This window comes from Corvus kubaryi, unplaced genomic scaffold (genome assembly GCF_017639235.1).
Source record: "Corvus kubaryi isolate FWS band 111438036 unplaced genomic scaffold, C.kubaryi_AGA036_p1.0 39987, whole genome shotgun sequence".
Taxonomy (NCBI): Eukaryota; Metazoa; Chordata; class Aves; order Passeriformes; family Corvidae; genus Corvus; species Corvus kubaryi.
The window spans coordinates 1-13,131 of NW_024581218.1; the positions used below are offsets into that span (position 1 = coordinate 1).

At 39.0% G+C, this 13,131-nt stretch overlaps 1 protein-coding gene across 1 annotated transcript; it reads left to right on the forward strand.

Annotated features, from left to right (window-relative positions):
* Positions 1-107: 107 nt before the first annotated feature.
* Positions 108-12,901, forward strand: LOC121672178 (protein RFT1 homolog). Its single transcript, XM_042044728.1, has 13 exons — positions 108-191; positions 265-350; positions 894-1,010; positions 2,559-2,748; positions 3,331-3,432; positions 4,179-4,313; positions 5,237-5,315; positions 5,573-5,623; positions 6,264-6,394; positions 7,243-7,387; positions 7,715-7,820; positions 8,819-9,068; positions 9,937-12,901. The coding sequence occupies exons 1-13, from the start codon at positions 129-131 to the stop codon at positions 10,099-10,101; spliced, it is 1,620 nt and encodes a 539-aa protein (XP_041900662.1). The 5' UTR covers positions 108-128; the 3' UTR covers positions 10,102-12,901.
* The last annotated feature ends 230 nt before the right edge of the window (positions 12,902-13,131 follow it).

Consider the following 13,131-nt stretch of genomic DNA (forward strand, 5'->3'; position numbering starts at 1 on the left):
TGCCCCCTCAGTGCCGGGCGGGGCGGTGCCGCGGTGCTCCCTCAGCCCCCGGGCCGGGCGGTACCGCCCCGCTGATGAGATCCGGTGCGACGGCGGCCGCGCCACTTCCTGGCGGCGGGAGCGGGGCGATGGCGGCGCAGGACGTGCTGGGCCAGACCGCCCGGCTGGCCTCGTCCAGCGCCCTGCTGCAGGTGCGGGGCCGCCCCTCCCTCCTTCCTCCTCCTCCTCCTCCAGCAGGTGCTTCCCGTGCGGCTTCTTTCACAGGTGCTGTTCCGGGTGGTTACCTTCGGGCTGAACGCCTTCACCCTCCGCTATCTCTCCCGGGAGCTCATTGGCGTGGTCAATGTCAGGTGAGGGGGAGGCGGCTCGGCGGGCACCTGTGAGGCGTCCCGGGGCTGCTGGTGCTGTGGGGCAGAGCTTGTGCTCGGTGCTGGTCTCGGCTCCGCGGTCTGTGCCGTGTCACTGGCCATGCTCTGATTAGTGCTGTGGAATCTGGTTTTGGGTGTGTCACAGTGTTTGGTCATTTCGTGCCTCCTCGGCTCTGTTTTGGCCTGAAACACCGATAGCACTGGCCTGTTTTTCGTGTTTAAACTATCAGCTTGCAGAGGAAAAACTAGATACAACGTGCTTTTCCTATAGGATATGCTCTCTGTCTGCACGGTCTGTAGTGTGTATTCTTGCCATTTGAATCGTCACGCGTAATTACTTTCTCTGTGTTTTTAGGAGATGGTGATAATTTTAGCTCATATCACCATGTTTGCATACCTGTAAGATTTGTCTGCCAGGCAGTCATGTGTAAAAACTGTGATGCTATTGCATGAAGGATTTACAGTTTATAGAAAATAAATAGTTTTCTCTCTTTTTTTTTTTTTTTCCTTTTTCACCCTCTTTAGGCTGACTTTGCTGTACTCAACAGTTGTCTTCCTTGCCAGGGAGGCATTTCGCAGAGCTTGTTTGAGTGGAAGTGCAAAGAGAAACTGGACGAAAACAATTAATCTATTGTGGCTGACGTAAGATACCTTTAAAAGTTTACTTTCTTTGAATTTCTAGTTCTTGTCTGGGAGCTCGCAGAATGAGAGGAAGTGTTTATTTACTGAGGTAATTACTTCAGCATTTAGAAGCCCCAGTTGTGTTTCGGGACTGATGCAGGAAGCTGGTCAAGTCTGGTGCTTTAGCATTTATGGACTTGATTTCTTGTTGGAGCACATGAGGAAGTTGATTACCAGAGGTGTCACCTGGAGCCATTTCTTCTGTTGCTTGAGTTTCATTTAAGTTGTAGCTGTTGAAGGAAAGCACAAGTACATAGTTCTTTGTTTTTTCTTCCTCTTCCTGCTCAGTTTTGTTTTTTTATTACCTCATGTGCATTTGTGAACCTGCTTTAGATATCTTTTCTTTCCCTCTCAGACTAAGCTTTTAGTCTTGATCCCTGATGTGGATTAATGCCAAGGCAACATAAATGTTTGGGTAGGAGAGATGTGAGAAGGTGAAAAAAGAGTTGGAATTAAACAACAGCTTTTTTCAGCTGTGGTGCTGTTTATAGCAGGACAGCTTGAAGTCCACAGGATGCTGCAACAAGAGAGTGCAATCACACATTGCAGTAAAGTGGATTTTATGACTTGTTTCTCCCTTCTGGTTCCTGGTTCTCTCTTCTCTCTCCCTATGTCAGCTCTAGCTGCTGTGCAGCCCCAATTAGGTGGGTTGGGAAGTAAATTTACCTGCCTGATGTGGTGGAAAACTACCCCTGCATGATAAAATAGTATTTTGCCATTGGGGCACCTGACTTTCCCTGAAACTACCCAGCTTTTAATTGGATCTGGCCCAGGAATGGGTCTTTATGTGTGGTCACCTGCATCCAGCTATGAAGCAGAGGGATTGTCCCTGTCAGGGATAGATCTAATAATAATATTTAAAATGTATTAGTTCTGTTTTCTTATCTGAATTATAGTCATCTTTCTGCTGTACGATGGCCTTTCAAGTGAGCATTAAGTTACAGAGGTAACATTGACTGTGTGCATCTTCTTTTGTTTTAAATTTTCCTTGTAGAAAAGCATAACTTAAAATGAAGGTGAACTTCGGTGAAGCGTCTGAAATACGTCTTAGGAGCTTGATGTCAAATATTTTAGGGGTCTGATAGTGTGAAGGTCAAAGAGATCTTGCTCCAATGATGTAAAACTTGATGCACTCTTCCAGAAGCTCTGTGTTCCTGAAGCAGTGTCAGCAGAAGGGAATGTGCAGGCTGATGTGGGATCAGAATTGTTTGGTCCTAAGGCACAAAAATGCGGATATTTGACCTTATGTTAGGCTCTGGAGTAAAAAATGGACAACTCAGAAAAATGTTTTCTGTGTTGTGCAAAGAGTGCCTTAAGGGTGTTCATTACAAAGGAGAATATTCATTCTTGCTATAGTAACGACAGGAATTAATTCCTCAGGGCCTTTTTTAATGTAATCATTGTGGCCATATGTGATACTGTAATCTAATTTTCTTTGTTGGTTTTTTTTTTTTTCTTTTTCTGCTGAAGTAACATTTCCATTAATTAGTTTTTATGTTAACTTTTTAGAGTTCCTCTTGGTGTCTTTTGGTCTGTTATCTTGGGCTTAGTCTGGCTACACTTGCTCGAAGTACCCAACCCTTCTGTGGTTCCTCATTATCAGGCTGGTGTAGTGGCATTTGGTGTTTCTGCCATTGTTGAACTCCTGGGAGAGCCATTCTGGGTTTTAGCACAAGCTCATTTGTTTGTGAGACTTAAGGTTAGTAAAGTCCATGGGGTGTGTGCGTGTGGAGGGAATCGTCTTTTTACTGAAAAGAACAGATTACTGACTTAGATGTTTTTATATTCAAGCATGTAAAAAACCCCTGTGTGTACTGTTTAGCACTGCATGGCCTGGTTTGTAACATAACCAGGAACTTGTACCCTTTAAAGCAAGCAAGTTGGTTTATTTAGACATTATTACCTTTGAGATCATTAAATACTGAAACATAGGTTTTAATTGGAGGGAGAGGCACACTGCTTCCACAGTTCTATATAAAATTGTGAAATGTATCTATTGAGAAGATGATAGTCTCAAGCAAAATTTTCTCCCTTATGTCTCATACAAAGGACTGGGAAAATGCAGTGGAGGAATTGTGAAATGCAAGAATAGAAAACCTACAGAGAAATTACAGTCTAAGCTGGCCAGCTCAGCAGAAAGAAACTCTGTGATAAAGTCATACTGACTTTGAAAATCTTCCATCCCTACATAAATTCTGTGCATTAAACTTAGGTATTTTAAGCTTGTGTATGTGGTTAGGTTGCCAGAAAATAACCCTTCTCTCTTTCGTGTTTCTTAAAGGTAGTTGCTGAAAGCCTTTCAGTAGTGTCAAAATGCATTTTGACGGTTACTTTAGTAATCCTTTATCCTCAGTGGGGCCTTTACATTTTTTCCTTGGCTCAGGTAAGTTTCCTTTGTTCTCTCTCAGCTGAATTTTAATTTGCCTTTGACATTTAGCCTGCTAAAGAACTTTGGGGAGCTGAGAGAAAAAGCTCCTGGGAGGTTTAAGATTTAGAATTTGTATTTAGTATTTTCCTGATACTCATTATTGACTTGGTACTTTGACATTGAGTTAAAGGGAGGTACAAGGAGACACCTTCTGTCTGTGAAGGCACATCTTGCAAATAAGGTTATGTTATTCTAATCACACAGAACTTTATCAGCCTGTACCACCAACCTGCATTACCTTATCAGAAGGTGCTAATCAAGTGCAATGAATTCAGGTTAAAACTTTTTCTTGATGACAATGGAGGGATAAGTTTTCTTCTTCAGTTTTTGCCCTGGCTTTTGTAGATCGCTTATAACTGATGGAATTTGGAAAAGTTCTATGAATTAAGAGATGTAGGCAGTAGCTACTCTGTTAGCTTGACTTTTGATTGAGTAATTGCTTTATAATTGTACCTTTAGCTTTCTAAAAATGCTAAATAAAACATGAAAATTACCAAAGGTCTATGATAATCTACAGGGTAAAAAAAGATGAAAAGATCAACAGCATTCTGAAGAGCTGTTCAAATCCTTACCTGGTTTTAATATTTGATAGGCACAAAGACTACTTACATTTTCTTCTCACTGTATTTTCAACTAGTATATAATTCTGCATTTCTGATTTAATTTTGTTTCACTGTTTTTCTTCTTCCTGATCCTTCCAGCTGTTATATGTCAGTATTCTGGTAATGTGCTATGTAATTTATTTTGTGATGTTTTTGGGATCTCCTGAAGCCACAAAGAAATCGTTTCCAGTTGCTAGAGTGAAAGCTTTATTACCTAACTTCGTGGAAGATGAGGTAAGTTGCACAATTTTTTTCTTGATTTTCTTCTTAAAATCTCACGTGAGGGCACTTTGAATGTTGCTTTGAGACAGGGGAGTTAATTGAGAGGTTTTGGGGATATTTTTGCACTATAGAAGATATGATAGATTAAATAAAAAAAACCCCATAGAAATTGTGTTTGAAGTTTGTATGTGTAAAATTCTTGTCAGAAAAACATCATGAAACTTGAACTCTTTGTGGTTTTGGGTTTGTTGTTGCTGACTTGGTTTGTTCAAAATATTTAATAGACATTAACTGGAGATAGACCATCTGCGCTGTGCAGGGGAATGACCAGGTAGCACTGGATGTGAGGCAGAAAAGAAACCAGAACCATGTAACAATGGATTTTGGTACTTTGATCTCTCAAAAAATAACCATGATGTTCCACAGCATTCCAGAGACACTCAAATATCTCTCAAACAAAAATGAGGCAGAGAAAGAAATGACAAGACTCATTGAGGAAGACGACATTCTGGATAAGATTTACAGATTGAAAAGATAAAGGTGGTTCTTGGTTGCAAGTCTTATATATATGAGGACAGTTTGAAGAGCAAACAATTCATATCTCCAGTGAGGGTGAAAGTTATATTGGCATGTTAAACACCATGGGTGTTTTTTTCCTAAATTTAACCTTGATTAGTATTTTCTGTAGAATGCTCCTATGGGTACTTGATCTGCAATAACAGCACTTTTCAACAAGGGAATCAGTTTCTGCCAGATCAGTGGTGTTGGTGCTTGAATTCAGCAATACTTTGCATTAGTTATTAGTAACTGTGGCATTGTGGGTTTCCTTACCACTACAGTTAGAGCTACCCTACAGAGTTGCTCTGCCTTGCTTTTTTCTATTTCTACTCTGTAATTTCAATCATGTTTGTTACATTTCAGTATTTTTTTTGCAGACCTTTGTTAACTGGAAGGAAGCACGCTTGACTTGGAGTTTCTTCAAACAATCCTTCTTAAAACAAATTTTGACAGAGGGTGAGGCTTGACATAGAAGTGTGAGGGAAGAGGGCTCATGAAAACTATTTACAAAATTGGCTTAAAGCTTCAGAGAGCTTGGGTGGGGGAAGATGAGGCACGTGATTGCCAACCTGAATGGAGTTTTTGAGGGTTTTCAGAACTAGGTGCTGTCCCATTTGACTTTGTCTCTTGAGCACTTAGTATTGGAAGTGCCTGAACGAGTATTGGAAAAGACTTAGGGACTTGTTCTGAAGTTCTTTATTTTGAACTTACAGGTGAACGATATGTGATGACCTTTTTGAATGTGTTAAATTTTGGAGATCAGGGTAAGTGTGATGGTACTGTGGAATGGTGACAGAGTTTTCTTAGTCACTGCTCTTCACATGCTTCTGAAAATGGCTTAAAGTGTTTGAAAATAGCTTGAAAATCTGAGAATATTTCAAAGCCTTTGTGACATTTCAGGTGCCTTTCAGAGAATGATTGATATAGATAATAATAATCAATTTAAGACAGTAGAATTATAGAATAGCCTGGGTTGGAAATGACCTTCAAGATTATCTAGTTCTCACCCCACTGCCATGGGCAGGAACGTCTTTCACTAGATGTGTATCTTTCTCTTTTCCTGTATCAGTAGATCCTTACATTCCTCTTTTCATTCAGTGAACTTTATCAGGATCCTTCAAATTCCTCTACAGCAAGAATTTTAAATATGGTTTGGTGCTGTTCTAGATTCAATTCTGTGTAGTTGGTGCTTTTGTCTTACTTTTGGCATGAGCAAACTTTGCAATTTTAAGCTGTAGTTGCTGTGATTGTCAGAATTTTTAGAGAACACTGCTTCAGTGTTGCGCCAGATCCCACTTACTTTCTCTTTTTGGAGGAGGAGATGTTAAATTAGAACTCATGTTGTTATTAAAGAGTTGGAATTAAAATGTGTCTAAAATTCACAGATGGCTTTATTTTTTTAAGGTGTATATGATATTGTGAATAACCTTGGTTCACTGGTGGCCAGGTTTATCTTTTTGCCTATCGAGGAGAGCTTTTATGTATTTTTTGCTAAAGTGTTGGAAAGAGGGAAGACTGTAAAGGATCAGAAGCAGGTATGTTTATTTTGGATTAATTACATGTCAAATGCTCAATTTTTGTTACAGATAGGTTACATCGCAGAAGTGTGATGGACAGAAGTGGGTGTTTAAATTTGAATATTGAGGCTGTTAAAATTAAGAAGTGGAGAACAAAAATGCCAAGTGGGGCTGGACCAAAAAGAAAAGAGAATAGGTAAAATGCTAATGAAATAGAAATTAAAATATGCAGTGGCATAGTGCTGCTTTGCATCAATGAAGTTAACATCAGCTGCTCCAAACAGTGTGATGTAAAGCCTCCTCTACTGTGTATTTCCAGATATAGAAAGCCATTAGTTAAATCATGAGATCTATTAAATAAATGCTATCTGGAAGTACTTTATTTACTTAAATATATCAATAGGTGTTAAATTATGTTTCTGAGGAGTGCAGCTTTGGGAAGAAAAGAATGGTATTTCTCTTTTGTGTTTGAGTTGTATGAGGAGGATTAATCAATAAGAGCTTTGTTCCACGGAGTAATATTCTTGATCGCTCATGAAGGTCAGCCTGTAGCAATCCTGCTAATTGCACGTCAGTACATAATTAAATTCTCTGCTTCAGATCCTTGGTGGACTAAGGGAGGTGTCTGTCTGTGTATATTTTATGTAAAATCTACCTGGTGTGTAGAACTGGTAAAATGGTGGAATAATAAATATATAAAAGATGGTAAGAGCATGTGTATGGATAATTGAATAACAAGGATAAGTTTCACACCTTTTTACACTATGCAAACTGATTTATTTGTTCCTGTGAAGTAGCATTTCTGCATGAGGGTGACTGTTGTTACATTGATTCTGGTTCATGTAATTTACTACATTTTATTTCAGGATGATGTTGCTATGGCTGCAAATGTATTGGAATTGCTGCTGAAACTTGTGCTCCTGGTAGGTCTCACCATCACTGTTTTTGGCTATGCCTATTCTCAGCTGGCTCTGGATATTTATGGAGGCTCAATGCTCAGTTCTGGAACAGGTAAAGATTTACAGACCTGGCAGAAAACCACCACTCTTTAAAAAAAAACCCCTACAGCTATTATGAATTTTTTGTAAGTCATCAGTTTGGGGTTTTTTTCCTGCAAAACTGCTATTGAAATCTGTGACTTAGCTCATCAAAATCCTTCGCCTTGTTTATTTGTGTTCTTGTCAAGATATCTAGACAGGAAACTCATTCAAATGAACTTAGGTTTCCATTATTAGTATTAACACTACAACAACTATCTCTCAGTATCAGTGACTGTAAAAACAATGTGGTTTGATAAAAGAAATCATTATCTATTTGTCTTTCTAATGTGGTTTTTAGGTCCAGATCTCCTCCGGTGTTACTCGTTATATGTCCTGTTTCTTGCTGTCAATGGAGTAACAGAATGTTTCACATTTGCCTTAATGTGCAAAGAAGAAGTGGACAGGTAGGAAACAGTGGCTCCTGTAAATGTATTTGTGCTGACCTTATAAAGGGATTGGTGCTTTTGAAATTGGCATAATAATATCCTGCCCCACTGAAAAGCAGCTCCTTGTTAGGCTGTGTCTGCATTTAGATTTAGATGCAGAAGCTTTAGCAAAAGTTGAAAAGTTTGGGTAAAAAGGTCAGAAATGAAGAAATAATTGTTAATTTAGCTTTTGGTCCATTACTAACTAGGAAAGTAACTTAAATGTGTGTTTTCTGCACAGATGAGCTTGAAGTTATACTTTTAAAGACAATTACTTGACTTTATAGTTTTGACAAACTTTAAAAGTTTGCAGCTATTAACATTTTTCATGTACAGTTACTGTACATACACTTAGGAATGATCTAAACTGTGTGGGTGAATCCAGGGGTTCACTACTGTGTAGGAAGTTGGACTAGGTGACCTCCTGAGACCCCTTCTAGCCTGGGTTATTTCCTGATTCTGTGTTTAGGCTGTTCCTCATGTGGCCCTTTCAAATTAATTTCAGTGAGGTCTGTTTTCCACAATTGAAGTGGGATCTTTTTTGACTAAACAAGGGCTGCTTTCACAACCCCTTTAAAATGTGAGCTAGTTTTCCAAGTCACTGTTTATGGCAGAAACTAAATAAAGTGCTGATTTGTTCTTGAACATTCATTTTCTTTAATATATTCCTAACATAGCAAAAAATGCACAAGTTTTTACATAACTAATAATTGTTATTAAGTTTGATTTTCTGCACCGAGTGCACAACTGATTACTGTAATACAATTTCATTCACATAATGTAGTTCTTGGTTTGATTTGGTTGATGTATTTTCTATTCTTTCAAATTTTTTTTATCGTTTCATTTCTCAAATTAATTTTCACTAGAAGATGGTAAGAGAAATTCTGTTACTCATGTTAGAAAATAAAAAATCATTAGTAAATGAATGCTGTAACTGCATGCATTGTTAAATTATTTCTTCTTTTTTTTTTCCCTAGGTACAATTTTGTTATGCTGGCCTTGTCTTTCGTATTTCTGTGCATCTCTTATTTCCTGACCCACTGGTATGGCAGTGTGGGCTTTATCCTTGCCAACTGCTTCAACATGGGCATCAGAATAGCTCACAGCACCCACTACATCTATGACTACTTCAAAGAAAGCGCCCACAGACCCCTCACAGGCCTGCTCCCCTCACCAGCTCTGCTGCTGGTTTACATCATCAGTGCAGTGATCACTGCTTTCTCAGAGGTGAGCTGCTTCCTCTCTGCTCTCACTGTGAGTGCTGCTGTCAGGTGACTTTTCTGTCCACAAAAAGAGGAATGCCATTAGGAAAAAGGCTTTCGAGGGTAGGCTGGGACTTTCCATTACAGAAAGGCAGGATATATTGTTAAGAGATTCTTTGTATCAAAGTTCTCTGCCACCTATACAAGGTGGTGGATCTGACTAGTTAAATAAAACTTAACACATTTCTGTGTGTAGACAATCCATGTGCTTAGTTGTTAATAACTGAAATTTTAGCAGTTTCTTGGTGCCATTGCATTAAAAATTCTGTAATAAAAAGAAGTAATAACCAAAACTAGAAGAGAAACAAAAATTGCTAAGAGCACATTTAACACATACATTCAGTACAAGATGGTAATTGTGCAGGCTCATTATTAAGGAGATGGTAGCTTTTCTATGTACAGAATTTTGACAGCTTGAAAATCCATTATGCCTGAGAAGGCAGAGTTTTATATTTTGGAATGGGAGATTTCCAGTTTTGATAGAAAATAGCTTGAGATGTTGCTGTACAGTAGCAGACGTGCATAATAGCATCAGCGAAGTTTTGTGTCATCTCAGTTAATGTATTTCTGCATGCCAGATAACAGCAGCTTCCTCACTTACCAGATATCTACTGACTGGTTATTTTTTGCTGACAGAATTTTCTTTAAAAAGCAAATATTGTAACTCCTCAAGATGATTTATTGTAGGGTCAGTGCATGTGGCAAAACCGCGCTTGGTTTGATGGTGATGTTGGCGTGTTGGACAGATGTGCTGGACCTTATTTCTTGTTGAAACAGTAAATGCACTTTTTGATGACTGGTTTTGCTGCAATCCCTTGTTTTCTTTGTTGTAGGTGTTGTTCTGCTGTGACAAGGGCTGGATGGCCAGGCTGATCCACATCAGCACGGGTGCCCTGTGCTTCGCAGCAACCCTCGTTACAATGTTCTGCACAGAGACCAAACTCATCCACTTTGTTAGGAACCAGTTCCTCTCCCGCTATTTGAAGAAAGGAACATGACCTGCTTTTGTGCAGAGCAGTTCTTGTACGTGCTTGCAGTAAAGGGCTGTGTTTTTTCCATAAGATCTGTATGGAAAGAAGGTTTCCATGTGTGTTTGGAAGCGTTGATAATGGAGTGGCAATGTAGACAATTGCCAGGTGAATATTATTTTGTCTTCTGAACTGGTCAGCACAGCAAACGAGAGATGAATAATTTTCTCTTTATGCCCCATTCTTTTCTAAGCTTTTTCTCAAACAGCCTCTTAAGTAATGAATGAAGATCTAAGCTACACCCTCTGACACAACCTGGTTGACAGACTGCATGTAGAGAGCTCCCCTCCTGCTGCTGGGCGGTGTGGGGAAGGCCTGATGAGGTTTAGAAGGCCTTTATTTGGCGTGGGTGCTGCTTAACTGGGGAGAAAATGGTCAGGAAAAAAGCCCCCAATACCAACCACAATAAATGCCATAGAAATACCCCAAAGCTGAGGAGAACTCTAGAGCAAGGACCAGCACCAGTGTGAGTGTTGTGGAGCAGAACAGTGTGGTGCAGAGGGATTGAGCTGTCGCTGTTTGACGTGCAAAGCAGGGAACAGAAAATCCTGACGTTTACAAGTAAATTAATGGAATACACAGCATGTGTCCCTGCTGGCTCTGTGAGATTATTTCATTCAGCAGATCCTTCGTGTCTGAGGGCATTGATTAACTTGTCAGAAATACTCTGAAGCCTTAGCTGGAAGAGGTTTTTAGCATTGTCTACAGAAGGTGTTGAGTACAATCACTGATGGTGCAGTTCATAAGGTTACTCGTAAAACTTCTTACTGTCATTCCATTGTTTTTTGGGTTTGTATGAGATTTTAAATGCCAGCATGAGCAAACTTGTCTCAATAAAAATTATTTTGTCTGTGCAATTGAATGTTAAATATATTTAATAAGATTTTTTACAAGGATTTATGCATATTGAAGATTTCTTTATTGGATAGTAAATACTTCCTTTTGTTCCAATGTTTTCTTCACATCCTGTTTTTTTACTTGTTCAGTTTTAACCTCTGGATTCATATTATTTTTGAATTATTGAAAATTTGGACACTCAGAAGTTCTAAAATTCCATGTTAGGCTGCTGGTTTGGGTGTACTGATGGTGTATTGCTGGTCTAAGATCTGAATTGGGCAGTTTCAGAGTGTACAAATGGCAGGTTTATAATGATCAGCATTCCCTTTGCAATGTTTGGATGGACCAAAAATGTCAAGGGATGAAAAATGCGTGCTCAGATGTGTGCAGCTGAAAGCTTTTAGTTTAATTATGTAGCAACTCTGCAGATCCTCAGACTGCTTAAAAAAAATCACTGCAATGGCATTGTGGGGTTCATTCTGGTGACCACAGTGCCCAGGCTGAAGTGCTTTCTAGTGTCAGGGCCTTCAGCTTGTAGTCAGAAATATTTTCTAAACTCTGGTAATTCCCACTTGGAAAACATTACCAAAGATACTTTATATGTGAATTTGGTGATTGATCATAGAGAAGCCAGAATGTGACAGTGAAGGGAAAGGAGTGGCCTTGCTCAGCCAAGGGCAGTTGTCTCGATTCCCTGGCTGGAAGGAGTAGATACAGACTTGCTGATTCTCCTTATGCTCTCTTGAAATCTGTCAAAACAAAACAAACTCTACATTATTCTGTCCTCTTAATTGAATTCTGTAGTTCTTTGCCTTTTGAATTTTTCTCTTCAGAGTGGTCCTACAGCTTTTTTTCTCTTTTCTGTCAGGTGTGGAGTTTGTTAGGAGTACAGCTTCAAATATTGCAGAAACTTTATTATAAATCGTCAATGCCTACAACAGTTGCTTTTCCTTTACTTGCTTGTAGTACAAAAAAATCAAGACAATTGAACCTGTGGACTGTGTTTTAGGGTTTGTCTTTTTCTGTGTGTGTCTTTGGGATCCTACTGTGGCAATATCTCAATCAGTGAATTTTTATAACTCCTTGGAATGAGAAATTTTGTACAGCCCTGCACCTAAAGTGCTTTGGAGATGGAAGAACTGCTCATACCAAATGAGCTTGAAGTCATTCTGCCTTGTCTGCTCTTACAGCCCCAGCTGTACACTGATATTACTTCTGCTACTTGTAATGTCGTAAGTGGGGTGATGTGAGATCTCCCTCTTGAAACAGTGATCTGTGTAGTCTCGTAAATATTTTTTAACATAAATGCAGTGAATGCACTTAAAGACAAGTTACATTTTTACACTAATTTGTGTTATTTCATATTGGAAAGGCTGACAAATCTCTCTTGCATCTCAGATGCAATTTTATACGAATCAGGAAGACATTTAAGGTGACAATGATTGCTCATTAGCAAATTAGGGACACATTCCCCACTTAAACATCATCTGCTCAGTAATGGCTGGCTGGTTTTTGTGATGTGGGATGTTTGATTTTTAATGTGTTTATGTGGCAGGAAGCTGCAAGGAGGCACAAAAGTAGAGACCTGTGAAACTGTCTGCTGCTTTCTTATTTATCAGTGGGATCCTTAATGTCAGAGCTGTTAATTGCTTTATTGCTAAAGCAGCAAACTCTCAAACTCAGGGACAAAGTTGAGATTGAATTTGACCATATTTCCCTTTCATTTTAGCCCTGTTAATCTGTCAAAGGCACAACTGTCTAAAATTCCATGAAGCTGTTTTGCAGTGTTCTGAAATCTTTTAGTTTAAGCCAAAGGTGAATGAAACATTTTCTTTGGTGGAAAAGGTTATGATTTCATGCTTTGTGGTGTGTTTTTCTTATTTGTCGGATGAATGACTTTCAAGGTAACACTAAATAAAGTTTATTTCCTTTACATTTTGTTTTTATCTTCCAGTTGATGATTATTGGAGTTCTGTTTATATCATTGGTACAGCTGATGCTTAAACTTGTTTGGATTTTGTAGGATATTTTATGTATAAATTCAATTATCAACCTAAACATACACACCATCCCCTAACACACATACAGATAAAATTTGCTGTAGTAGTTTTGTGACAAATGGCACCATTATAGTCAGTTTTTTCCTCTTTGTTTCTGTCAAAT